At 42.8% G+C, this 27,893-nt stretch overlaps 3 protein-coding genes across 7 annotated transcripts in view; 2 read left to right on the top strand and 1 right to left on the bottom strand.

Moving 5' to 3' along the window:
• The window catches only part of fam102bb (family with sequence similarity 102 member Bb), a 21,539-nt gene extending 4,408 nt beyond the window's left edge, over window positions 1-17,131 (top strand). The window contains exons 2-11 of one of the 2 annotated variants that reach the window (XM_061237435.1): window positions 3,492-3,612; window positions 3,717-3,746; window positions 4,410-4,526; window positions 4,878-4,924; window positions 9,019-9,122; window positions 9,678-9,773; window positions 11,885-12,110; window positions 12,815-12,951; window positions 14,414-14,483; window positions 14,694-17,131. In XM_061237435.1, the coding sequence (XP_061093419.1) occupies window positions 3,492-3,612; window positions 3,717-3,746; window positions 4,410-4,526; window positions 4,878-4,924; window positions 9,019-9,122; window positions 9,678-9,773; window positions 11,885-12,110; window positions 12,815-12,951; window positions 14,414-14,483; window positions 14,694-14,736 (991 nt within the window). In that variant the 3' untranslated portion in view covers window positions 14,737-17,131. The remainder of the gene's footprint in view (window positions 1-3,491; window positions 3,613-3,716; window positions 3,747-4,409; window positions 4,527-4,877; window positions 4,925-9,018; window positions 9,123-9,677; window positions 9,774-11,884; window positions 12,111-12,814; window positions 12,952-14,413; window positions 14,484-14,693) is intronic. The other variant, XM_061237436.1, reaches the window with a different exon arrangement.
• henmt1 (HEN methyltransferase 1) lies at window positions 16,050-27,893 on the bottom strand. 2 transcript variants are annotated; one of them, XM_061237434.1, is made up of 6 exons: window positions 27,866-27,893; window positions 19,631-19,743; window positions 19,396-19,530; window positions 18,898-19,080; window positions 18,588-18,768; window positions 16,050-18,431 (listed from the first exon to the last, which is right to left on the bottom strand). In XM_061237434.1, exons 2-6 carry the CDS (start codon window positions 19,642-19,644, stop codon window positions 17,916-17,918), a joined length of 1,029 nt encoding a protein of 342 aa, XP_061093418.1. In that variant the 5' UTR covers window positions 19,645-19,743; window positions 27,866-27,893; the 3' UTR covers window positions 16,050-17,915. The 2 variants fall into 2 exon arrangements, with proteins under 2 accessions (XP_061093418.1, XP_061093417.1); XM_061237433.1 differs by lacking the exon at window positions 27,866-27,893 and adding an exon at window positions 19,949-20,525.
• On the top strand, window positions 20,479-26,664 carry LOC133125802 (pre-mRNA-splicing factor 38B-like). Of its 3 annotated transcripts, none has more exons than XM_061237430.1 (7): window positions 20,479-20,922; window positions 23,170-23,238; window positions 23,419-23,570; window positions 23,807-23,946; window positions 24,442-24,500; window positions 25,098-25,315; window positions 25,493-26,664. In XM_061237430.1, exons 1-7 carry the CDS (start codon window positions 20,698-20,700, stop codon window positions 26,316-26,318), a joined length of 1,689 nt encoding a protein of 562 aa, XP_061093414.1. In that variant the 5' UTR covers window positions 20,479-20,697; the 3' UTR covers window positions 26,319-26,664. The 3 variants fall into 3 exon arrangements, with proteins under 3 accessions (XP_061093414.1, XP_061093415.1, XP_061093416.1); XM_061237432.1 differs by having other exon boundaries at window positions 20,865-20,922; window positions 23,170-23,248; XM_061237431.1 differs by lacking the exon at window positions 24,442-24,500 and having other exon boundaries at window positions 23,872-23,932.

Here is a 27,893-nt window from a genome sequence, read left to right as displayed (position 1 = left end):
ATATGTACCAGCACAAATGCAGGCAGACCATCTTCATTTGGAGGTGGGGTCTAAATATAGTGTTGTCTGATACAGTGGACCTGGGCCTCACAGTGATTTGTGGGTTCTCTTTGGATTTCATCTTTTAGTAGGCCTCGTTTTGCCTTCTTAACTCAGCAATAACGGTTTGGTAGACATTAAGGCTCAGACACAAATCCTTTACTTTTTCATTTTTTAATTATTTACAAGGACATGTCTGTGAATACAAATCTGGTTTTAAAATGTTGGTGATAATTGGACGGTTTCTCTCTTTCCTGAGAGGCCAGGCTGCTGAGGGAGGAAGAGCAGGGGAAAAGAGACGGACATGTGCGGGGAATAAAATGCCCCACAGCAACGAATAACAAGCAAGCCTCGCTTAAACATTAATGAATCACCTTCCAACTTGTCGTAGTACAACAAGAAACAGCGAAGACAGTCCTGATATACAATATGATTGTATGATATACAATTGCTCAGACCTTTTCAGGACTTCAGACAAACACTACTGACTATTTAGAGGTTATTTAGCAGGCCAAGCCAATCTGTCAAACTGTGTTCATTAGTGAACAGTGTAGATCTGCCCTGAGAATATGAGATGTTTTTCAGTGGAAGCCAGTGCTATTTTGCCATCATCTTTTTATAGTCCTATTTGACGAGGCCTTGAAATATTTGAAGAGGCTTTGAAAGAGACACCAAACTGCGCTGTATGTGTCCATTGCTGGCTCATCCACACAAAACTCTTAAACAGTGGAGCTTTTCATCTGACATCAATGGACTGTTCCATAGCAGTGGGTATTTTCTGAAGCTGTAAACACATCTGAGACTCTTCTGTATTTGTGCTGCTGTACATTCATTCACTGGTTCCCAAATTAAATTTGAAGGTACATCACAAAGCCAGTGTAATATTCGATTGTCAGCTGTTTGGATTGATGCAATTGCTCTCACTATGAATGTCTTGAACTAGATTAAGCTGCGTTGTCCCTATGCACTCGGAGAAAGGGTGTGGTGTAGCAGCCGCAGTAACAGCAACTGAATGCTCAAAATATCATTTAGAGAAGAAATGGTCAAGACTGCAGGGCCAGATTTATAATGGAAGTCAGTGCAGGGACTATTATGGCAGGAAGCTCATAGGCACATATAGAAATGATATCCCCTTAATGCTCTCCAGACTAACCCAATTCCAGGACGAGAATGGCAAAGCAATGGCATTATCTGACTTTTCAGATCTTCCACTTCAGTTAGCAATATTGCGGCTTTGAAGCATTCGTGCTGGGGTGCAAGGCTAACCTTTATTCAGAGAAACTTGTGTGTTCTCTTTCTGCGTTTTTACAAAATCAGTAAATACTATGAAATTTCATGCATGTTTATGTAATTTATATAGTCAGGAATTTCTCTGTTACAGGCACGGGTATTAAGGGATTTAGCGCAGAATAAGCGTGTTGATACCTGTTAATTTCAGATATCGGATGTGCAGTAAATTCTTCTCTGTCATTGTACAGTAAGTGATCAAAGCCAGCCACATGACTGTGAAAATCCCCAAATTGGTCCCTAAATCACATTCAGACTTGTCAAAACTGAAGTGACTTCATTTGAACCTTGTCCCTGGCTTCAAACCGCTTCTTCTTTATGAGTCTGATGTGTTATCTTTGAGTTATGAGACAAATTACTTTCTTGTAATAGACTTTTCATTCAGGATTTGGACTGGGACTGTTTCAAGTGCTGCTGCTGAAACGGATGATTACTCGGCTATCGCTACGCTAGCAGTACTTCACAGAGGTGCAACCCGTGTTTTTCATTAACCAGCATAGTTACGACATAGTTAGATGGCAGGCAGAACACGGGGTTGAGAACGAGCACAGCACGTGTTTCTTGGCAGGAGCTCACATTTACAAATGCCTCCCACCGAGGATAATTCATACAAATGATTAGTGCTGTCACTGTAACGCAATTAGTATACTGCAGTGGAATATGGACAAGACAGAAACTCCACTTTCTGAAGAACTGCGATTAGTCAGATTGCAAGCAATCTATTTTAGTCAATTAATCACATTCTATCTGAGTAAATGATGTACCCGTCGCTTTGGTAGGAAAATATAGTTTTCTGATGAGTTCTGGGGAGAAGATGATTATATTTAATCATAACTTGATTACCCTCTGGGAGAGCTACTGTAAGCTGTGAATCATTATTTCCCGCATGTGGGATTTCCTTTTGTTCTCAACTGTGAATATGTGCCATTGTATCTGCATTGTTTGCCAAAAGAGAAGTCCCATGTGTTTTGCATTACCAGGTTTCTATGGTAACTGTATGTTTGAAGCTTCATATTTATATAAAACCGATTCAAGGAGTGGCAGTTTGGACTGAGCTAAAAACGGGAATATTTTTCTCAGCGGCAAAACAGAAATATCTTCACGAAACGGGAATGACTCACAATTCCTGCAAGAAGATTGCTGAAAATTTGGAGTTTAACAGTAATCCTTAGAGCCCTCATTTTCAGGAATGCAAGGATGCAGTCTGGACACCAGGTTTAGAATTGGTTTCAAATTGGTTTAAAATTGGTTTAGAATTGTGGCGAGCTGTTTTTCCAGATGCTCTAAATGCAGCTAAGAAATTAGGTCATGCGTAAAATGGTAAATGGTTGGCATTTATATAGCACCTTTATCCAAAGCGCAAATAATGCTTCTCATTCACCCATTCATACGCATATTCACACACCAATTCACACACCAGCGCCATGCAAGGCACCAATCAGCTTGTCAGGAGCATTTTGGGGTTAGGTGTCTTGCTCAGGGACAGCCAGACAACCACCTGAGCCAATGTCGCCTCCATACGTTGTCAATGAAGGGAGTGTTTCATAGATCCCCCAACTGCATTATTCAGTCCCTCTAAGCCATTGTGTTGTTAATGCACTTTAAATCACACAGGGATTAAGTAAGGCTACCGTGAGCTGTGGAAAACGGTATTTTTTTCTATTTTGATGTGTACAACAATCGCAATTAAGGCTGTTTTATTTAGTTTTTAGCGGCTCTGGTCATTTGCCACGTTCATTTTTTCAGTGGATTTTTCAGTATTTCCACATGAAAGGAAGGAGTGAGTCAGATAAACAGTGTGGATACGCATAATCCAGATGGCCTGCCTTGCCTCTGGGGTCAGTTTCCTCTAGCCCCCTCTAGCACTGTTCCGCAAGCTGTGCATCTCAGCAAAACAGCCTTTCAACACAGAAGTAGTTTTTCCCCTCTGGCCTGGAGCTTAGTAAAGTGGGCATAGTGATATCAGTCAGAATTGGACATTGTCCACAAAGGTCTAGGGTGCAGCATTCTTTTTAAATTGTGACCTTGTTTCTCTGTGCAGACAGTTCACTTCAGTTCTATACAGCTAAAATGGCCCTATTAAATGTCTGCATGATTGTTGCAGCAGTAACAGTGTTGTGGTGTTGCATGCTGGGTAACGATGTCCTCTCTCTGTTTCCTCTTAGGGAGGTTGTCCAAGCCAACTGTGTACACTGGCGGAAGAGGTTCTCCTTCCTGTGTAAGATGAGTGCCAGTGCCAGCACTGGCGTGCTGGATCCCTGTGCTTGCAGAGTGTCTGTGAGAAAGGTAAAGAGCCTCTTCAGGTTTAGGTCTGTTGGACCATGAAGCTGGATGGCAGTGTTTTGTATGATATTATTTTATTTTATGCTTCTTGTTTTGTCTCTTTGCAGGAAGTGAAGGGTGGAAAGACTTACGCAAAGGTAGTGAACCCAGAATCTACCCCTGCTTACTTTCTTTAATTTTTTCAGGAAAGACGGTGTGGCAGGTTCTCAGACAAAGATTAAGCCTGGACTAAATTAAATTTTGAATGGATATTCTCATTATGGAACTCAATTTAGTGCAGGACTACGCTTAATCTGTCTCTGTGTAACTTGCCTCAAATGTAATAGAATGATTTAATAATTTAACAGTGCTTTTGAGTGAATTTGCCAACAATACCTGCAGCTAACTTAATCTGCCTGTATGCAATGTTAAGAGCACATTTTATCATTGTTTTATTTGCCTTAACACAGTAATAATTGTGTTAACTGTTCATTCTATCTTAATTTAACTTAATTAATCTTAACATATCTTAACTGAAGTGGTAAGGCGTTTGGTGCATCCCCAGAACCAAATGTATGCTGTTTTAATCATTTTAATCCACCTTAATTAAATGGCATCTGCAATAGCTACTCTGCAAACAGTACACACTGTTAGTATTTAGTTGGTATTGAGAAAGAGTGGCAGAGTTTCACAGTTTCAAGGTTCATCATTAAAAGGCTGAGTTAAAGTACTGAGACATTCCTGTGGGAATGAGATTTGAGACCGCTTCCGAGATTGAGGAAGTAACAGGAGAACACATTCTGCTTCGTTTCCATGCACAGCTAGGATTCGCTGACCTAAATTTGGCTGAGTTTGCCGGCTCTGGGAATACCACTCGGAGATGTTTACTGGAAGGATATGACACCAAGAACACACGTCAGGATAACTCCATACTGAAGGTAGGAGGTTTGAGAATGCACACACCATTCCCATGATTCCTTTCACTTGGCTCAACATAAGTGGGCTTGCTGACAGCTGGGCAGAGTGTCATGGCATGTGCTGTTTTGTTTTTAGTGTATTGAGAATACAATCTGTAACTAAGGCTGTATCTGAGTCAATCCAGGAAATGACTGCTATCCTAAGACTCTATAGTCTCTCACTGTGGTTGTGGCTGAAAATGAAAGCTGCAACAGGCCCACGATCACATTCTTTACTGCTTTCATTTCTGTAAACGCTGTTAGATTGGATGAGCATATTGATTAGAAGTGCATATCCCACTCTCTTATTATTCCCAATCTTCTTTCTTTTAGGTGCTCATCAGCATGCAGCTCATGTCTGGCGACCCCTGTTTTAAAACGTAAGATGAACCTTTGCCTGCTCTTTTTAAAAACTGAATGAGGTGTATGGTTTCAGGCTGAAAGTGCTTGGCTGGTGGGTGCCCTCATAATGATACAAGGAAATAAGAGCTGTGCAATACTGTGCAATGGTATCTACGTGTATCAGTATAGCAGCTCTTAACCCTGCCATGGACTAAGGCGCCCAATAGAAAACCCACAGAAAGGCCTAGGAACCACAATGCATGTGTCATGAAAAACGGTCATTTGATCAAATACAACGCTGGCGTTGCATCCGTCTGTTAAGGGAGATGTAACGCGCAGGTCACATCCACAATTAATCTAAATGTTCCATAAAATTATTTTTGTTTAATGAAAACCTCTGTACACTGTTGCTATAAAATATCCTACATATGATGAAAAAGACTTAAAAAAAAGCAATGGGCAGGAAGTGCATAAAAGTGCGCTGTGTCAGTTAATCAGTTTTCTGATGGGGCAGTGCTATGTCAGTCAAAGCTTTTCCATGCTGTATAATCTGTTCCATTTCATCTGTGTGTAAGACTAGCACATATTTAGTAATTGCATGACTGAAATAATTACTTGAATTTGATCATAATAAACTGATATGGTGATCCTAATGTAATGTACAATGCACTGCTGAAAAAGCCTTTCACGGTTTATTCAGTGTTTTTCTTTGTTCCAGTTTTGACCCATACCAAGCTTCTTACAAAATCATTACAAAACAAAAGTACCAAAATCGCTAAAACATGGGAGAAATGCACACTTAAAAAAATTATTATTTGAATAGGATGGATAAGATATCAACCATTGATCTGAATGTCATACTATGGCAAAAAGTCATTTTAATGATATTGTAATGGTTGTTCTAGCATAAGTTAAATTGGAATCATTTTAGGGGATCAAGGACTGTCCATGTTAAAATAGGCGAACATCTGTGCACAGGGCGGAGAATTCCTTGCAAGTAAGCTCAGACTTTGGTATGATTTCAGCAACTTTATGCAACTCTGTTGTCACTTTATATCAACATAAAGACTATTTTGACACTGAGTCAACATTTTCTCAGAATGCCCTCTCTTAAATTAAATGGAAATTTAGAATAGGCATTCATTTTTATTCAAACCCAGGACTACCCAGGATTTGGCTGTATCATTTTAGGGGTCACTGGAGATTTTGTGGTTTGTTTCATGGTTATGAGAATCTATTTTTTGCTGAAATTGAGTTGTTTTGATGTTTGGCTGTAACATTAAGCTAACTGGAGAGATTGAACAGTGCTAAGGTGGTTGTAGATTTGCACAGTAGAGAATTCCCATAGAAATATAATGTGCTATATAATGTGATAACTCAGCGTCCATGCACTCAATATTGTATAATCTTCATAAATAAAATAGCCGTAAATCATATTTTCAAAGTTATTCAATCTAAGCATTTTTATTCATGTCAAATGGAAGGAAATGCTTCTACAGCAGACATCACTAAGCAAGAATGTGTTCAGAACTGCCTATGTAAACCGGTTCAGAATCATTGTCAGTTCTCTGATGTCATTATTTTAAACATGAAAGAATAAATCCGCTTAACTGCTCAGAAAAGAAGTCAAATGAGGTGCCAAGCCCAGAATGCTAAATAATCGAGGCATTCATCTGTCTGGTAATCATTTTATAGGAGTGGCGCCTATTTGCATGTTTAATGTGTTTGAAAGAGGCATCAAAATGTTTGCCATTGTTTTCATCTCCCCAGAAGTGAGTGCCTAGGTTTGGCACAGGTTCAGATGACAGGGGCTAGTGCACAGGTTCAGGTGACGGTGGCTAGTGCATAGGTTCAGGTGACAGTGGCTAGTGCATAGGTTTAGGTGACAGTGGCTAGTGCACAGGTTCAAGTGACAGGGGCTAGTGCACAGGTTCAGGTGACTGTGGCTAATGCACAAGTTCGGGTGACGGTGGCTAGTGCACAGGTTCAGGTGAGAGCAGCCAGTGACAGGGATTGGACATTGTCAGCTGTGGTGTGGTGTGGTGTGCTGGAAGAATGCCTAAATGAGGGTTTAATGACCCTTGCGTGTTCTCACTGTTCAGAGCCATCACACTGAGAGATTAGCCCACTGTGTCAGATTACTGGTGGGCTACCACGCTACCAATCCCAGGCTCATGATACAGCATACACTACTCTGAAGAGTTAGAACAGGAATTGCGCATACTGCCCTCAGCCACTTGGTTCTTGAGTTACTTTACAAAGTCCTTTCATTTGGGTGGATCTGAGAGCTTGCATTATCTTTACCCCAAACCACGATTTCCGATCCAGTGCACAGGAATAGCGGGGAGCTTTGGCAGTTGTTTCAGCATCAGGGGAGGATTCACTCTGAATGTACGAGGATTAGGAAGGCATATCCCGGGGAGGCGGGAGGAGGCAGCTGTCGCTCCAGCCCTGATGCGCTGCATCAGATAATCTGTTAATCCCGCTATGGATTCCATCTTTAAGATGCCCAGGCAGGTCCCATGCTTCAGCCTAAATATCTGCTTTAGACCCTGCATTCAAACTGCTTTGACAGGGGAAAGTTTGGACATTATTGCTGAGCTATCGAGGGCTATTTGGGATAGAGGATATAGGTTCTATAAAATATATTGGACATATAGGGTATATATAGAGGATATGTATCTTTCAAAAAAGCATAGTTCTGCTGAAAATATTGCTTCAGTGATTTGGAGAACTTGCTATCGCTTTGCCCTTGGAAAATTCCGGTCTCATGGGGTATTGACTGTAAACGGAATCACTTCTGAAAAGCGAAGTACTCAATTCCTTACCAGGATTTCATCACACCTTTTATTTCAGCATTTTTGCTCAGAAAGGCTTTGATTTTTATGTTCAAATGACTGTGTGTTTTTCCATAATATCCATGCAGTGAAATGACATAACTGGGGGCGACATGGCTCAGGCAGTAAGAGCAGTCGGAGGGTCGTCGGTTCAATCCCCCGCCCGGGCTGTGTCAAAGTGTCTCTGAGCAAGACACCTAACCCCTAAATGCTCCTGACGAGCTGGTTGGTGCCTTGCATGGCAGCCAATCGCCATTGGTGTGTGAGTGTGTGTATGAATGGGTGAATGAGAAGCATCAATTGTACAGCGCTTTGGATAAAGGCGCTATAAAAATGCCAACCATTTACCATTTACATAGCCATTTGAGAATGTTGGTCTGACTTTAAAATTACTTTCCAAGGGAGGACACTCCTGAGTCTTCTCACTTTGGAAAACTTTTCAGTGAAGACTACACCGCAATGCTTCAGCTATTTTAACTTCAGAAAATGTGCCGCATCTTGTGTTCCATTGCATAATGATTTGTGCAAATCCCATGAATGCAGACATTTGGAAAGAAATATGTGAATAGACATTTTTCCACAATAAAAGATAAAAATGTCATTGAGTCACTGTTGATTCAAGTGATTCAAGCTGACTGCATATTTTGAATCCCCTAAGTGGAGAATGAATCAGACAAGCAAAACTGAGGGAGATGTGCCTTCCTTAAATCTTCTGTCATGATATGGCAGCCTTGCATTTCCTTGTAACATTATCCAAGTGGTCATTGCTGCCTTAGGATAAATAGTGAGACTGAGAGGATTAGTCAAATGCAGAATTCATCCAGAGTGGCATTAAATACAATGCTGTAATTTACATTTTTAAGACATGGAGATGCTTGAACTGATTTTTGTGTGTAAAAGTGTCTAGTGCAAGTAGGAGGTAGGTTTTTTGGGACCGGTGGATGCAGTCAGTGCTCCTGCAGACTTGACCAGCTAGCTGCAGAACTATTGGGAATGTTACAGTTTGACCAAAACGCACCATTGTGTTCTTGCCATTAACCTGGTCCGTGCATATTCTCTATGGTGGTGGGACTGATGTACACAAAGACTACTTCTGACGCACGAAACGCAAGAACATTCTGTGATGTTTGGCCTAAACAAACAATGGAAAGGAAATGACACCTTGTGCAGTCAGACCTGTTGTTCCAGAGCATAGTGTTTTGGTACACATTGGGCAGACCTGTTAAAGTGCTGGGTGAACACTGCCTGGTTTTCCCAGTATTGAGTTTTGAAATTCCTCCCGCATTTTCACACAGGCCTCCGTCCACTGCCATGCACATAGGGATACAAGGAGACACGGAATGTCTCCACGAAGATCGGAAGGGAGGAGAGTCTCAGAAAACATTTTTTGGAATTTCAGGTATGGAATTTCGGCGGGTGTTTAAAAACTCCTAATTGGGAAAGGGTGCAGCAATCAGTAATCGGCTTTAGTTTCTGTTGGACGACTACGTTTTCACGCTTTGTGTTAACTCTGGGGCCTGTTAAACCTGCTGTTTTGATTGTCTTCTCGGTACAAATCACCATTTGCCATAATTCACACATCACTCCGTGAAATGTTGGGGCTGGGAATGCAGACCTTAACGTCTCCTAAGATCATTTAGTGTGATGGATAATAAAACCTGCAATGACTGCCATCTTTCTGACTTGCGTGTGAAAAGCATGCTGATCTCACCCTCTACCGCTCCATTTTATGCTGTGCGTTTTTTTCTTTCCGGCAGCTTCCGAGAGTGCGCCTCTTTCATGTATAATTCAGACCGGCGCTTCTCTTTGCCTCGGTCCCTAGGCGGCCCTGAGAGTAGTCCCATGTACAGTAATAAAGCGTAGGCGCTGGCGTGATGGTGGGGCCGCTCTTCACCGTGTGGCCGACTGCGGCTCATGTCCAGTGTTTTTTTCTGTGTCAAAATAAACCTGACAGAGACCCCAGGAAAGTGTGCCTCTGTTCCCGACGAACTGGCAGGGTGCGGCCACTCCAGAACCTCCAGCTATGCTAGTCAGCAGTCTAAAGTATCAGGTACGCCTCTCCATCTCACAGCGTTGGGGGGACTCACCTAAACCCTGGACCTCTGCGTTTCCGCCTGCCTCCCAAAGACTTTACATTTCGAACTTCGGCCCTCAAACAGGTGTAACTGCACTCATCATAGATAGAGGCGCATTAGAACGTTGCCCACGCAGCAGAATTGATTTGTTTATCGCTGGCTGGTAATAAGTTTGCTTTAATTAATCGCTGATTCATTCTTTCCCCTTTTTGTGACACTTCTCTAATGAATGCAATCGGGGCGGGGCCCTTTCACCTTGTGATTCTGCTGCCCGTATGAAATCTGTGTCCATGCTTGGTGTCTGTCTTCATGTCTGCATTTTGTAACCTTGTTTGCGGCGGTAACTAGCCCTAATTGATAGGCGGAAGTGCGATGGGGTCAGACTACACCCTCCCAGTCAGATTAGATACGATTGGTGGCCTGTCTGGCAGACCCGGGCCGGGTGGTCTGAACAGGGAAACCTCTCAGCTCTGCTCTGCCAGCTCACATTATGCAGCGCTCAGTCGATTACGTCCCCACCCTGTCTTCCCATTAGAGAGATTGCTGCTCTCTTCAGTGAGATGCATGACGGGCCTTTAGAAAATGACCGGATAATTGGGGGAAAAACTCGACACCCTACAACGCAAACTCTCACCATTGATTTTAAGGGTGGCCGTTTTGATACGTATTTGGAGATAAATGTTGTGCTTTGTTTGGATGTACTTGCAAATGTGACTCTTGCGGTAAAGGGGAGCCTTGACCTGTGGAGGTGAAAATGAGTGTGTCAGGAATGCCATTGAGTAGGACGGTGTGTTCCTGTTTAAAGAGGGAAGAATCCGCCTTATCAGCCTTGATAGTGTGCTGTGCTCTAAAAGGTTGCCGGTTTGCTGGTGGAGAGTGAGTGGGAGGTTTTTTTTTTTCCTGTGTTATAATCTGCTGTAGATAAGAATATCATGCCAGTGCGTGGGTGTACAGTATGTGTCCCTATGCATTTCTTTTTGCATAAAACAGTTTTTAAAATGGGAGCGCTCATCACTTGGGTAGGCTTTGCCTATTGACTGTGAGAGAACACAAGGGTTTCCTAGCTTTTCTGCCACAAATACTTGTTAAATAGATGATTGTTTGAAAGGTAGAGCATATGAATATTATTTTACCTGTCATTCTTCATATGATAGATACTTTATATGACAGCTGTCTATTAATGATTGCATATGGTACGAAATATCCCCATAGTATAGATTTCTACTCTTACTGTATATTGTGTATGTGTGTGTGTCTATGTATAAGTGTGTGTATGTGCACATGTGTAATTATGTGTGTTATACGTGTGATGGGTGTGTGGTGTATAACTGTGTGTGTGCTTATGTACATATATGTGTGTACATGTGTAACTGTGCTTATGTGCTTGTGTACAAATATGTGTGCACATACATGTTTGTAACTGTGTCTACATATACATGTGTACATTTGTGTAACTGCTTGTGTCCATATACATGTGCAAATACATGTGTACGTGTGTAACTGTGCTTGTGTGCATATACATGTGCAAATACGTGTGTTCACATGTGTGATTGCTTGTGTACATATACATGTGTATGCCTGTGTAACTGTGCTTGTGTGCATATTCATGTGCAAATACGTGTGTTCGCTTGTGTAACTGCTCATGTACATATACGTGTGTACGCGTGTGTAACTGCTCATGTACATATACGTGTGTACGCGTGTGTAACTGCTCATGTACATATACGTGTGTACACGTGTGTAACTGCTCATGTACATATACGTGTGTACGCGTGTGTAACTGCTCATGTACATATACGCGTGTATGCATGTGTAACTGCTCATGTACATATACGTGTGTATGCGTGTGTAACTGCTCATGTACATATCCGTGTGTACACGTGTGTAACTGCTCATGTACATATATGTGTGGACGCGCGTGTAACTGCTCATGTACATATACGTGTTTACACGTGTGCACATACGTGTGAGTAACGTGTACGCGCGTGTGACTGCTCATGTACATATGTGTAACGTGTGCACATGCGTGTGTGTAACGTGTGTGTGTGTGTGTGTGTGTGTGTGTGTGTGTGCCGGCTCCCTGCAGGCTACAGCACAGGCCACTCTCGCTCCTCCAGCCTGTCAGAGTTCTCTCACAGGAGGAACACCTCCATAGGCAGCGCCTCCACCGGCATCGCCAGCATCCCGGAGCCCAGCGAGGAGCGGGAGCCCAGGACAGCGCCCCCCGCTGCCGCCGGCGCGGCCTGCGCCCCTGTGCCCGAGCACCCCGGCACCCCCATCAAGAGCACCTCCTCCTCAGAGCGCCTCAACAGGTGAAGCTGCCTGGAGCACTGCCTCCGTCACGGCCGCCGTCTCGCCTGGCCTGCGTCCGCCCCACTGCCGGTTAATCTGGGGCTGTAAACGGACTGACTGATTTTCACGGGCTGAATTTTTGTATAGCGCTTTTAGCCAAAGCGCCTTACAATTGATGCCTCTCATTCACCCATACACACACACACACACACACACACTCACCAATGGTGAAAGGCTGGCAGCCGCCATGCAAGGCATCACCCAGCTCATAAGGAGCAGTTCGGGGTTATGTGTCTTGCTCAGGGACACTTGGGGGATCGAACCGGCAACTGTCTGGTATACTCCATTTGCGTATGCAATAGTCAGCAACTGAGCTGTTTCAAACACAGTCTGGGTGAATTCTGAAGAGCTGACAGACTCAACCTTTTTGTGGCCAATATGACCCATGACATGCTCTTACATGAAAGACTGCTGTTTGAATTGGCCAGTGACAATGTCACCGCACTGGATTAACGTTTCAGTCCCTTGAAGCTTTGCTTTCAGTTAAACGGTTGCGTCACAGTCCCACGTTATAAAACATTTGTCATGTAACGATTGCACATGTATACAATATAAGCCTATGTCTGAGTAGATAAGTCATGGTGTAAAAGTAAAAGTAGTCATATTATGATGTGTGAGAAACATGAGGCGGCGGTAGCATCATTGGAGTGACGCGTCCCCTCAGGCATCCGGTGAAGCAGGACTCTGTAGAGTCTCAGCTGAAGCGGGTAGATGCCACCCGGGTGGACGCGGACGACGTGGTGGAGAAGATCCTCCAGAGTCAGGACTTCACCCCTGGTCTGCTGGACTCCAGTGCTGAAGGTACTACACGTACTTCATGAACAGAGAGATCTAGTGCACTGATGGCTGAGGGAGAATGAGGTAGACTGTGGTTGAATTGCATGCCTAGTATAAGGCCTTCCGTATCGATTGGGACAGATTTGTAGATGTGGAATCCTCACCCATCATTCAAAATTTGAAGTGTTAAGTACTGCAGAGCGTTATCATCATCGTGATCTTATTAACAGTAGCAATGTGCAATTAGTTGTTTCTGGAAGTAAACACCAGGGATTTCTTTAAGTGTTTTGCAGCGTCTGTTCCTTTAATTGTAATGGGACCTCTTCAGCATAAGCTGCTGAATATAATTACAGCAGTGTTGTAAGTGAGCACTATTAGGTACTTATTAGACTTAATATTTAGTCTTCTGCCGCTGTAGGCTAACCACTTACAGGTTTGAGATGCTCTTCTGCATACCCCTATTGTAATGTGTGGTTATTTGCATTACTGTCACCTTCCTGTCAGCTTTGACCGGTCTGGCCCTTCTCCTCTGACCTCTCTCTGCAGAACTGCTGTTCACAGCTTTTCCTTTGTTTTTCGCACCATTCTCTGCGAACCCTAGAGACTGCTGTGTGTGAAAATAGTCTTGACAAGAATAATAGACAAGTAGTCTGCTATTTCTGTCTAAAACATGGCTTACACTATATTATTCAATGTATACTTCAATATAATTTATGCTTTGAAATTATGTTTTTGCAATTGATTAAACAGACTAAAGTCGTTGCTCAGGTACACATGGTTATGTTTCATAAATTGAGTTTGCTGAATCCACTTTGATTAAAAAAAGCGGTAACGTCATGTAATGTAATGGGAACATGACATTATCAAAAATATAAACCAAAAGCACTATCTTTAATGAAGTGACTAATATACTGTAGAGTATTATCTAGAACAGCACTACTCAACTCCACATCCTGCGGGCCGCAGTGTCTGCAGGTATTTGCTCCTACCGCACGCTACACCACCTGATTTCACCAATTATTTTACTTGCTTGGTTCAGATTCACATTCGTGAAATCAGGTGGTGTAGAGCACAAAGCCTGCATATTTGTCACACTGAATGGTTTCAGATCTTTATACAAAATGTAATATTAAACAGGAACCTGAACACTGCACAATTTCATCTCAATAATCTTTACAGTATTTTCTTCCAAGCTAATTTACAGATTTACTTCTCCAAAGTTTTGTTTATTTTTCCCTGAAGGGATGTTGTGATGATTAGCCCCTCTTTTAGTTAGCATAAACCACAGAGACCTGAGTTCTTAGATCCTGAAGTGCAGACCTGCCCTCTCTGTGGAGAGCTGGAAAAGAAATGCGTCTGTCAATACTGGCTTATTTTTAGATCGCTTAGCAACCAGCTTTTCTGGGTGAAGAATATGCAGGAGCTTGCGGGTTTCATCCTGCTGCTTGAGTGGCAGGGCCTAAATTGCGTGTTTGTTGAATTCCAGAGGAGGGTCTACGACTCTTTGTCGGTCCTGGAGGAAGCACTGCGCTTGGCAGCCATCATCTCCCCACCAGGTGAGTTAACATTCAACGCTCAGCTACTGTCAAAACCCAGTGAGAATGCTGATGAACACTGCGCACAGGCCTGATATACCTTCATCCAGATAGACTATGAAATTGAATAGGCAGTTTAATGTGTTCAGTTGACGGGTAGGATTTATTTTTGTTCCTGTGCTGTGGAGGCATGAAGTTTAATAACGCTTCTTATTCTTTGTGTAATTTCAGGGTTGGCGCAGGGGCTTATGAACAGGTGGTGATAAAACGTTAGCCACGCGGGCGGCTCAGCTGGGCCCTAACGGGCCGAGGGCAGCAGTAGTACCCGCAGGCTGTAACTCACTTCATTCCAGCAGCACAGTTTTTAAAACCAGGCCTGAGGTCGGCGGAATGGACTGCGCGTACGTACGCACCGGCAGCAACAACGCCCCCTGGTGTTGAAGTGGTCATCGGTTAAGTGAAGTCCATGTTTGTTTCACTAGGTCAGAAAATTTTGATTTAAAGGGGATTTATTGGTGCGTTTGTGCTACGCTACAGTGTAACATATTGCCATCCTACCCTGACTGAAAGGCTGTTGGAGAGACCAGATTTAAGCTCTGTTTGAGTCAGGAGTCAAATTCTGTGTTCTGTTCATCTCTGCCATATTTCTCATGTACAGTGTGTGTATATATAGTTAGACTGTAGTTAGACAACTTTAATTTTAATGTCAGCTATGGCCTTCCTGTAATTCTCTGTTGTATTGTTCTTGGTTCATATGCTGCTAAATGGTGTTTCAACACCTGTAGTGTTGACACATTACACATGAATCTATGCTGCTCTGAGCAATGATCTCTGAGCTATGCTGACAATGGTGTTGGCCATTGTTGTTGGGGTTAAAAACGTAAAAGCATGACTAAGGAACTGCAAGCTCAGGAAAAAAAAGAAGACTAGATTCACTGTGGAGGTTCACTCAGTTCCGAAGATCCTTGATGTTATTGAGGTTGAAATTCTAATTCAGGCTCCTCTATTGAGTTGGAAGACCAAATGGAGATCAGAGTGAGTTTGCTGAAGAGCTGTGGACAGTTGCTGGCTCATACTGCAAGTGTGATGGAGAAGGAAAGAGACTTTAAAAATCAAGGGGTTCCTGCCAAGTAAATTAAATTCTGTTAATGTAGGGCTCCAGGAAGCTGACAACCTGCTACAAGCTTAAGAGCTGATGGACTGTGGATTACATGTGATTGGTCATTGCCAGAAGAAGTTTGAGTTGAAAATAAATCATTTTTCCAGCTTAATTGTAGCCTGTGATTGTAGAAGCTCAAACAAATTAGCTATTAATGGGATCAACAAATCTTACAAAGCTGTTGTATTGCAGTATCTGTATGAAATCAAAATCCATCTTTCTGACATATAGAATGTGTATTTGATACTTTTCGGATAAATCTGATGAATTGTAATGAATTGCAGTCCATGGGGGTAGATGAGAATATGGGGATAGTTCTAAGTAGAACTCCATTAACTCTGCAAAAGACGAGAACAGCCATAGCGCGAAATAGAAATATTACACTTTTGAATCATAAGGAAATAGAGCCAGTTTCACAAATACTGGTCTTTATCATTGCAAGAAATTGACATTTTAAAAAAGCAATTACACATCATTTGTATGAAAAGAAAAGACATTTGTTAACTTTCATAACCTAATAGATTTTACTGAATTTGATCTTAGTGATTAATGAATGAAGGACATATATTGTCACGAATCATACAAACACATCATTTGTGCTCACATACACTGTTATGTGGTCAAGAGACTTATTGGGGTTCCTGTACATTACTGTTTGTGTATGGCTCCTGTCACCTGGAAATGAATCCCATTAAGAGTACATGTTGTGGAATTGACTGTTTATTTTGTCAAGGGAAGACATGTTTAGAAAAAGTTCAGATAAGCCATTTGCCCATTCCCTACATGCATCAGAAGACCAAAATGAGTGCTCTGGGATCTTTAGTTCAGGTTTGAAGATCCATTTTTATTGTTTTGAAGTAATTTTAATGGGGCATGCTAAGTGAAGTCCCTGACATATCAACCAATGTAATTATCCTGTGCTAAGTCCTCCACGCACATGGATACATTTCTGTGGTGCCAATTGTACACGTGTAAGTTCTCCAGCTTTTGAGGAACACATACTACACCAATGAAATTAGAATTGGCTCCCTACAAGGAAGAAGTTAAATTCAGATTATATAAATATATATGTATGTGTATGTATGTGTGTGTGTGTTCTTTTTAATGTTCTGTTGCACTTAGGATACAGGAAGCTGGGGATAGCAAGCAAAGTTACATAATCAGATCAAAAATCTGATTTGTGTGATCACGTCCTCTGAGCGGCTGGCTACAAATCTGTTTTACTACTTTCCTGGAAGGCTATTAAGCTCTGCGGAGTGAACTTACTTCACCCATGCCAAATTAAATTCACACTGTGTTTCTATACTGAAGTCTGTGGTAAAAGATGTCTGTCTTCTGTGATATCTTTTTATGGAATTGTACATGGTTTATTACTGTAAAATGATGTTGTACTTGCCTATCACATGGTGTTTAGCTCCAGAGATTTTTCTCTTAATTATTGGCTCTTCCTCTGTGTGCATACTTACACATGTACCATTTATTGTCAATTCAAATAAAATATTTAAATACAGTTGTGACTGTGTTTTTTAGTGGCTGCTGTTTGCGGACGTAGGCTAAACCATGACCATTTTTATGTGACAGTATTATAAACAGTGTGGTCTGTAAGTGTTTTAACAGTGACACAATGTCTGTGGTTTTTCCCCTCTATTCCAGTGCATTGGATTTGAAGTAAAACAATGCATGTGAGGTTAAGGGAGACACTTGAGCTAATAATTGTAGCCACATATAATTGTGTACGTTTGCAATTGTGTTCAGTGCAACTGAACACCGCTCTTAATTCCCATCAGCTTAAAGCCTATACTAAAAATGTATTGTATCAAAAACGGATACAGCTCTTTTTATGAGCCGATAACAGAGTAGTTGTGTTGCATGTTTTGCAAGCACTACAGGCATACAGTAACATTTTAGACCATTTACTATGGAAATAAACATTTCAAAAACATAGGTTTAAATTGTGCTAGAATCATTTGGAGCACAAAGAAAGTAAATGCAGTTTGTAGTGTATACACAACCTATGAACACAATCAAATCTCCATTTCACATCTGTAACATGTGAAACAAACTAGAAACATTTTCAACAATCTGCATCTGCATCTTGGAACACAAAAACAATATTGTTTTCATTTCAACATCAACTACATGTATAGAAAACCGTCTTCTAGCTTTTGTGTTTAGTGTTAGAAATAGCATCAGATAATAGCAGAGGTATTAAACACATAGGTTTCAAAATTGCTGTGGTAGAATCCGAGCCTTCACCTGCACCACTGCCACTGCCATTTCAAAGAATTCCTCATTCAAAATGCACCGTTCTGGTCCCCTCGTGATATCTCACAGGGGCATGAAAGCTCTGCATCCCAGTCCTCTGTGCAATCCGCTGCACACTTCACAGTTTCACTGCAGGCGGGACCCTCGTATTCATCACACTCCTCATCCGAGGCGGCCTCCTCTTCCTCCTCCGCGGCCAACACCAGAGCGAGAGCATCCCCCGTCAGCACCACGCGACTGTCCCCCTGCAGAGAGTCCTGCAGTTCCTGCAGAGAGCCACACAGCCTGCGCACACTGGGGAAAGACAGCACTCTGGCCAGAGGAACACACACCGCACCTCCCTGCAAGTAGAGCTCCTGTGAAATGCCCTGCTCCTGACAGCCATTGGGGAAATCCGCGTCACTCACACGGAGACCCGCCTGCTCCTCCCCTGAGACTCCTAGCCATTTGCTCTTGATGCGCTCTGCCTCGTACAGGACTTCATTCACCAGGGTCCTCTGGAAGATGTTGTTGTCACATAGGCTGGGGTACACCACATGATATAGCTAGAGGGAGAGACATAATTATTCAATCAGTCTTGGTGCTCAAATAAGGAATGCTGGGGTTATCAGGACCATGACAGACATCAAACTAAACTATATTACAGAGATGTAAGAAGTACAGAGATGTGCAACTGGTTGATGAAGGTTACACCCCCTTACCAGTGTGTGAGAAGAAGTGTTTTCCATGCTCTCACTTCTCACAAAAGTACCACTTCTGTAGGGGTCCTTGTGAAATACTCCGATCTGAGAACAGAACCCAATGCTCTCCTCATTAGAGGGGGCTTTGCCTACTCCAGTGAACTCCACCACATAGCCGTATAATCTACACACTTCCAAAGCCCTGCAAAAGAAGAGTTCAGTTTCAAATACACAGCCAGGGTTGAACGGAGTAGTACTAAAGCCATGGGATTTGTACAATCTGCTGTGATAGTGAAATGCAAAAGTGTCGTTAATTTTTTGATACACCTACCAATTCTGAAAATCTGCTTTGGTCCACTCAAATTTATGGTCAATGTGTCTAAATGCAGGGCATCCTGGTAGCAAGGGGTTGAAGTCTGCATTTGGAGTGCTGACAATCACGGCGTTAGGGAGCATGTATCCAAACAGAACCTCAGAAAACCTTTCCACGTCAGCAAGTAGCAGGTGTTCAATGCTGTTCACCAACAAAGTAATACAACACATGCATACTGAAAAAAAGCTTTAAAAATCGTCGCTCTGGATAAGAGCGTCTGCCAAATGCCATTAATGTAAAACATGTCTTTAAAAACAAACAAACATAATAATAATAATAATAATAATAATAATAATAATAATAATAATAATAATATAAGATATTGAATCCTGTTACCCGAAGGGCTATTTTAGTATACCGTTCGTGGCTTTTATCACAAGAGTATGTGGCACAAATTGAACTTATCACAGACGTTCGCCATAAGCTATGGCAATACCAGAAAAATAAATCACGTACAGCTCAATGCAGGTGACGAGATCAAAACATTTAGTGCGGGATTCCTTCTCAGTGACAGATCCATGATAAAGCTCAATTGTTAAAGGCTGGTCAGCTGGTTTCAGGTACTCACATGGGAACGGGGCTAAAGTATACCTGTTAAAAACATCCGAAAGGTTAATATGGCAACGACAACCCAAGTTCCACGTGCCCAGTTGCAATGCTCATTTTAAAATTCGTTCAAATATAATGTTACATTTTCTGCTTCATAACCGAATTGTCAAGATCCACCCCAACCAACAACTCTATGTTACGATGAAATTTCAGCTTTCGGAGCAGACTGCAGTCCGCACATCCCAAATCTACCACCTGCAAGAAAATAAAAAAGAAATAAGAAAACGTATTCCGTCTGTCAAACATCGTCTTAAGTTATTTTACAATACATCATAAAATAAAATATTATGAATAACATTTGCGTCTTGTACATGCCACAGCAAATTAATATTGCAGTCAATGCAGCGAAGTCACATTAACAATACTAATGCAAAATGAAGATGAAAACCTTCTCATTTACCTTCTTGGGTTTGTGCCTTTTAACAAAATCTACAACAAATTGGTATCTCTGCTTGTACAGAGGAGGTATAAACAATGGGTTCATGGCGAAAAAACTTAGTTAAATATTAGCTAATTAAGCTAATATTAGTTAAATTACATAACTTTCGCTAGGTACGTTATGTGAATGTATACAAACAGACACCCAGTAGTTAAGTAATATCATAGGCGGTCAGTTCACAACGCTGAAATCAATACGAATAGCACCGCTGTCTATCGCAAAACAACTACTCGTAATTAAATTAAAATAGCTGGCAAGTTATTTGCTTGCAGTGTTCGCCGGTTGGCTAAACTCTGGGCTAATCTATTCCTTGTGTGTTCTAACATATGTAATGTGCAACCATTGTGGCTCCTGCAGGATGAAATAAAGCAAGATTATGCGGCAAATTTGAGAGCCATAATGGAGATCGATCTATTCAGTTTCCTGAAACTAATCTCTTCGAAAACGGTTTCGTAGATCTCATTGGATGCAAGAGCCATACGTAAACCGATTTTCTGCTTCTTGATAGCAGTTACGGCCATCTTGCTCCCCTGTTAGCTTGTGCGTTGAAGCAGGTCTATGCTGATAAGTTACATAAAGGGGTTCTTAGTAATGTTGTAATTAGATACTGGAGGGACGAGCGGAATTTACGTTTTAATGGGAAAAGGTAGTGGTGTCACCAGAATATAAACTTCAAGCGCCTGATACCTAGCTATCTTTAGCTACGAACTATGGCAAATAACACGGCGTTGGCGGGGAATCATCAGCAGCAACAGGCCGTGAATAAACCCGCTGCCTCAGGAAAGCAGGGAAATGTATTACCTCTATGGGGCAATGAGAAGACCATGAATCTGAACCCCATGATTTTGACGAACGTGCTGTCATCTCCTTATTTCAAGGTACAGCTATATGAGCTGAAAACTTACCACGAAGTCGTGGACGAGATCTACTTTAAGGTAGGAGATGCTTTTTTTTATTGTCACGCTGTTTTAAGTTCGGCTATCTAGAATGCTAGCTTGATACTTATTGGAACTGCTACCTTAACGGAGCAATACCCGTGTAATTAGTGGTGTTGGCTACTATCTAATTATAAAATGTTATCAGCTCAACTTTAAACTTGGAATATATCAGTGTATACATTCGCGAACCGCTCGCAATTATACGGGCCACATTTGGCGTTTAAGTCAGCTGGTGAGCAAAGGTCGTAAGGTTTTTTCACCCGATAACGTTTGACATCACAGTGGTTGATGTTTGTTTACAAGTTTCTCGGCCGCACAGTGTATGTCAACTGGCTATCTACGCAAACTAAATAGCCAGTTGCCAAAACAGTTTGACGTGGTTGACTTTTGTGGTAGTACTTGTAGCTAGCTATCTTTCAATATTTTGTTAGGCACCTGACAATAAGTGATCTGTATTTTTCGTAAAGGTAACCCTAGCCAACTGGCTGGTATTGCATATCAAGCAAGTACATTTTTACAAGTGCAGTTGATATAGCTAGCTATAATAAAGGTAGCTAATGTGAATAATTTGCTTCGGTTAAATTAAAGCAGTCAGATGTGCCTCAGCCTCCGTCTGCCAGTGATAGTACTGACATTCGAACGTAGTTGTCATTCCTTTGAATTTATGCTCTAAAGCCTTATGTATACTATTGATGAAAACCACTTTCAGATTTGGGCATGTGGTTGGTATTATAATTTAAAAGCAAAATCCAAAATATTCTAATCAAATTGGTAGTTCTTGCTTTACAAAGTATTTCCCCATTAGCACAAATTTACTTAGCTATTCAAGGGTATTGCTCTTCGAAACCCTTGGTACAAAGAAAAAAAGGCTAAACAGAAATGTTTCTCTCTGTGGCAGTGACTGGACAGACTGTACGGTCTTGATTATTTGGCTGTAGTCTGATAAGTCAGCTGATAGATGCATTATGTAATTGTATGATTTAAATGCAGATATGTCCTACAGTAGTAACACAGCGGTCTTATTAGAGCCTGTTCAGCGTTTTGCCAATCTCAGCCAAGGACAATAATATTACACAATGTTTCAAAATGAAAAATGAATGCTTTTTATTGCAGCAGGCACTTATGTACATGATTGAGCACTCCGGACTTGACAGTTTTTTTTGCTCTGATCAATTAAACGCACAAGAAGCTGATCTAAATATAGCCATAAAAACAACAGGGAAATTAAGAAGAAATGAGCTGCAGCTGTTTTCATCAAGATGTCCAAAAGTTGGAGTTGCTCCTACTGTTTGACATGGAAGTAAATCGGCCTATGTGTGAACCAGTCGTCATATTGCATTTGATCCCCTCATTTCAGAGATTGTAGTGTTTGAAGGAACCCATCAGGGAGCCTTGCTGTTCTCAGAACAAAATGTATACTCCAGCTGGAGGAGTGGGAGTATGCAGTTCTATTAATAATGTATGAAGAGTGGCTCTGGCCTCCTGGGGTGGCACAGCAAACTAAAGCACTTGCCAACGCAGTGACATACTCCACAGTGCACAAGTCCACCCTGCCAGTGCACACTGCGGCTGCAATACATAGTTGGCTGTATCTCCATCTAGAGAGGGATGGTTTCATCAGCAGGTATTCCTCTTGAGAAGAGCTTCTTTGGTTGATAGGGTGTGGGTGTATCTCCACCATTACTTTTCTTGCGCATATCCTGACTTTGGTTCTGTCTAGCAAGGGCTTGTGTATAAAATTAAGCTACCTTTGTCTGTCCACCAAGAAAACGATTGTCCTTTCAAATCAAAAGTTGAATCATCGGTCTCGTTTCAGTCATCAAACGGTTAAACAGGCAGTGGGTTGCAAATCATTTCAGAGCATTGCGGGAGATGAAGTTCAGAGTTTTAGATATTGAAATGTGTATGCCGACCTCCAAACTAATTCTCCCCTCTTACAGTGAAAAGCTCCATCATACTATACTAGTTGTCTCATACAGCAGCTTAAAGAGACATGGCACCTTTATCGTCCGTCTCTTGCATTACCTCTACCAAAATAACAATACCCAGTATGGTGGACTGTAAATGATTCAAGGTTCAGAATTGAATAGGGCACACAGATAAATTTTCATGTCATTTGACCATTCTGTGTCATCCTAGAATGACAACATACATTTGTTAAATCTCACTTGAACCTTGTAATATAATGGAACTAACAGTGAAATGTGCCAGACTTTGATGAAGTTGTCTTTGTGTGCATTTCAGGTGACCCATGTTGAGCCATGGGAGAAGGGCAGCAGGAAGACTGCAGGCCAAACTGGCATGTGCGGAGGGGTAAGTAGAAGTACGTGCCTTTTGACTACTTCCTGTCTTTTATGCTGAGCAGGGAAGCCTTTAGTTTTGAAAGAAGCACCGAGTTGCGGCACCCTCAATTGCACGGTAGTGCACATGGCTGCGGTGGCGGTTACCCTCTGTGGTGGGGCGTCTGATGTTCTAAAGCGCGTTATCTTTCAGGTCCGCGGCGTTGGAACCGGAGGCATCGTCTCCACGGCCTTCTGTTTGCTGTATAAACTGTTCACCCTGAAGCTGACACGCAAGCAGGTGATGGGTCTCATCACTCACACCGACTCCCCCTATATTAGAGCCCTCGGGTTCATGTACGTAAGGTATGCCTGGGTCTTCTCTAAAGAACCGTTTTTTGGGATCAAACTATTTTTTTGGTGTGTTGAGAACCGTTTGTCTGGTCTGCTGGAAATGGTTTCAGTTCAGTATTTTATTTATACAGGGTAGGTTGACTGAGCACGCATGCTCTTTTGCAGCAATGCCCTGTTAATCCCCCCTACCCTCCTGCCCCTACCAAGTAGCCTAATCTGCATGTCTTTGTATTGACTGTATTTTTCAGATTTGCTCTGAGAATTTTATGTGCTGGTACTCTTGTGAAATGCGGTCTTTGTCGCTGTGTAACAGATACACTCAACCCCCTCCAGACCTCCTGGACTGGTTTGATGGGTTCCTTGATGATGAGGAGGTATGTTAACACGGGTAATACCTTTTTTCTTATGAAACAAATACTTTTCCTTAACCCAGTGCATGTTTTTATTGTTCACATAAGTTGTCGTTCACTACTTTACTCTGTGATGCATAATAGCTAATTTTCACCTTTGCCTTCATTTGGCTTAATGTAACCGTCTCTCAACTGTTCCTGGCAGTCACTAAAGATTAGGTCACTGCTCTGTTGCTGTTTTATCATGGTAAGTACAAAGGAAGTTGAATTAACGTAAACATTAAAACCTAGGCATCTATTGTTTCTTTTGAATGAAATGTAGTCCAACTATTGCACAGCCCAATGTAGTACACCACTATAATATTTACAGATAATGCCAGTGTATTCAGTGCATTCCTGACACTAGCATAGAGGGCATCCATTTATACATTAGCTGTTGATAAGGTGGTTTTGAGATTTCTTTGTACTTATGCAGCACTGACATGCCGCTTTACCTCCTACCAATTGGCTAATTTCCATGTTTTCTTCTTTAGATCTCCCTTGTGCAGCAGGTGAATTGGAAATTGTATCTCAGCACTGTTGGTTTGTGTGTGTGAGTGCAAGCAGCTGTTTTCCCATTTAGCCTTTTTCTTCTGTGTACCTGGTTTGAACATTCTTCTCTTCGTGTGCTTACGCTGTAGGTTCGCCCGGACAATAACTGACTAACTCCTCTTGAACTATGGGGATGTTGGCACAACAGAAAAGATAGTATTGTAGTAAAGACCTCTCTCTAAACACAGTTAATGGTCTTTCCACAGTGCCTCTTCCTCATTGGGCCAAAGGCAGTTGGTTTGTTGTCTTTTTATTGAAAGGAACCTATAGTGTAAACATCTTTAAACTAGCTGAGCAGCAGTTAATTTTACAACATTTCCTGTGAAATACCTCTTGACGATTCTCTGAATTTGCATATAAGAATGATAGCGTTTTGTCCATATTAAGCTTAATGAATACAGAGGTGAACATTGGGTACTTGGTCATCACAAATATTATGCCTGAATTCGATGACTGAAGTCATGATAGACAACGCCTTGTAAAGACTCAGTAGTTGCGCAGCTCTGAAGGTACTTTGAGGTGAGGTGCAGGTTGGACTGGGTGCGGGGGAATGCGTTGCTAACGGCCCCATTGCTAATGGTTTGGCTGTGTTTTCCAGGAGCTGGATGTGAAAGCCGGTGGCGGATGCATCATGACGGTCGGGGAAATGCTGCGCTCTTTCCTGCTGAAGCTGGAGTGGTTCTCCACGCTGTTCCCCCGCATCCCCGTGCCGGTGCAGAAGATGATCGACCAGCAGATGAAGAGCAGGCCCAGGAAAATCCCACAGAACGAGGGCAAGGAGGAGGTGCAAGAGCCCGAGTGGCACGCTGAGCAGAGGTGAGCCTCCTCTGTCCCCCTTACATTACATTATGGTATCTGTCCCATTGCATTACATTAGGGTTATTGAGCTGACACTTTTGTCCCAGTCCTGTACCTTAGCCACTACACGACAGGTTGTCCCGGTTTCCTCCTGCTATTGGTGCGTGCTGACATTATCCTCCGCTCTTCCCACAGGACTCCCAGAAGAACGCCCAGCCCCCGGAGGTCGCCGAAGAGGTCGAGGAGCAGGAGCCAACAGCGGGACGGACATTCCTCCGCCAACTTCGACTGGGAGCTGGAGAGGGAGCGCGAGCGGCAGAGGAAAGAGCGGGAGGGCAAGGACCGGGACAGGGCGGAGAAGGACAGGGACCGGAGCGAAAGGGACAGGGGGGACAAAGAGCGCCGACGCTCTCGCAGCCCGGACCGCAACCCGGACCCGCGGGGCGGTCGGAGCAGAGACCGCCGCCCACGCAGCCGGTCCGCCACCCGGGATGGAAAGAACGGCCGCAGGGACCGCGAGAAGGAGAGGGAAAGCGACGGCGACCGGAGCAGAAGAAAGGACTGCGACCGAGACAGGGCCAACGACAAGGACAGAGAGAAGGACAAGGACAGAGAGAAGGACAAGGACAGAGAGAAGGACAAGGACAGGGAGAAGGACAAGGACTGGGAGAAGGACAAGGACAAGGTCAGGGCCAGGTCGAGAGACGGCGGGGAGAGGACAAAAGACAAGCGGGGAAAAGGAGAGGGGGAGGACAGGAGACAGAGGGAGGAGAAGAGGCAGAGGGAGGGGCGCAAGTTGAAGAGGCGCAGCCACAGTGGGAGCAGGAGCAGGCACAGGGCTGAGAGGCCCGCCAAGAGGAGCCGCAGTGCCAGCAGGGAGGACAGGGCCCGCAAGGGAGCCAGCCACAGCAAGGAGAGGCCCCACAGGGCCCATAGGGCCCCACGCCAGGAGCACGGACACACCAAGGACCAGCACAGATGCCAAAGCACAGAGAGGGAGGGGAGAGAGCAGGACACATAATTTCCACATAATTTCATCTTCTCTCGATCTCCTTTCACTTTGTTTTCTTTTGTATTTTGCTTTAGTATGGAAATGCATCCCGAGGTTTCCTGGGCCCCTTGTGCACATTCCTCCTTGTGGGGAAGTGCCTTTGCATCATCTTCAACCGCCATTGTACCCCAATACTTGAGTTGTGATGCAAAGGCTTTCATTTTTCATCATGATTTTCTTTTCTGAAATCTTTCAAAAATTGCTTTGTAAATAAGTCTGAGAAGGTAAATTTGTATAAGGGGTCAAGACTGCCTGACGTTGTGCTGTACTTGGTTCGTTGCCTTGCAATCTTTTATAATAAAATACTTTCATGAAAGACATTGTGTGTTGCAGTGTGTAAAGTAAAATAAATAATTTTGGGTTGTACTCATCACGAAATGTAAAGTATGGCCACCTCACCACCTACCCAGCACATGCTGGGTGGCATCATTCCCATTCCTGAAGCCATGCAGTCAGAACTCATTTACGGATTTATGTTTAGTTGCTCACCTGTACCGATTTTGACCCCCCCCTTTGCTTTGTTTTCCTTCTCCATTTTTCTTTAGAATCAAGAATCCAGCCAGGCTTTGTTGTGCTGTCTTCAGTTTAAGTGTGTATTCAGTATTACAGGTCTTAAGTCCCCGTGCTGCATTAATCTGCCTTTTTAGGACTGGAAATCAGACCTGGGTCAAATACATTATCATTTTGGATTCAAATACTTTTCTGTGCTGAATTGATCTTGCCTGCTGCAATTTAGCCTACCAAGAGGACCAGAAGGTGGGGTTTGCCCTCTTTGAGAGCATTTCATAGGCACCACACAAGCTTTGTAATACACGGAAAAGTAATCCAATCCAAAACAATTATGTTTTTGACCCAGGTCTACCAGAAATCCCATGTGGACCTGTGGGATGAGAAGTTAATTTCTCCACTGATAAGGCAGGAGACTTACCGATGAACCATAAGGACCGGGCAAGCAATCGTGTTTTCTATTATGTAGTGATTAAAATACCTTGTTAAAACATGCATGCGGGCGGCGAGATGGCTTTTGCCTTACGTACTAACACACAGAAAGCTGTGACAAGATGGCAGAGCAAACGGCTATCCCGAGTCAGCTTGCACTTCAAAGCCGCGCTAGCTAGGATAAAGCAAGCAATTCATACATACAACAGTGGAGATTGCAGTGAATAAATATCAGCGTCTCAGTGAAAATGACATTGTTTTTTTATTTGAACACCGCAAATACTATACCAATACAATTTTATAACATTCTGTTGTAATACGGGTAGCCTACTGATGGGGAAATGCTTCAATGAAGGAAGGAAATGTAGCCTCTTCAAAAATGGGAGTTATATTTAACATCGCTTCTGGTTTCATGGGAGAGCCGTTTTATCTTATTTATAATGTGAAAAAAAGTGAAGAGGGTCCAGTTCCTCTTCTGCGTTAACAGGCATGCGCAAACCCATATACTTTCTGCCACACATATAACCCCCATTAGCTAATTCAGGGTCTGGTTAAACCAGGTTTTGTTATATACTTACCGGTCAGGCAGAGGTGTCCAATCGTATC

The sequence above is a fragment of the Conger conger genome, chromosome 4, assembly GCF_963514075.1.
Source record: "Conger conger chromosome 4, fConCon1.1, whole genome shotgun sequence".
In the NCBI taxonomy this organism is placed as follows: Eukaryota; Metazoa; Chordata; class Actinopteri; order Anguilliformes; family Congridae; genus Conger; species Conger conger.
Note: the sequence above shows the minus strand (reverse complement) of the source record. Positions and strands in the feature narration are given on the sequence as shown.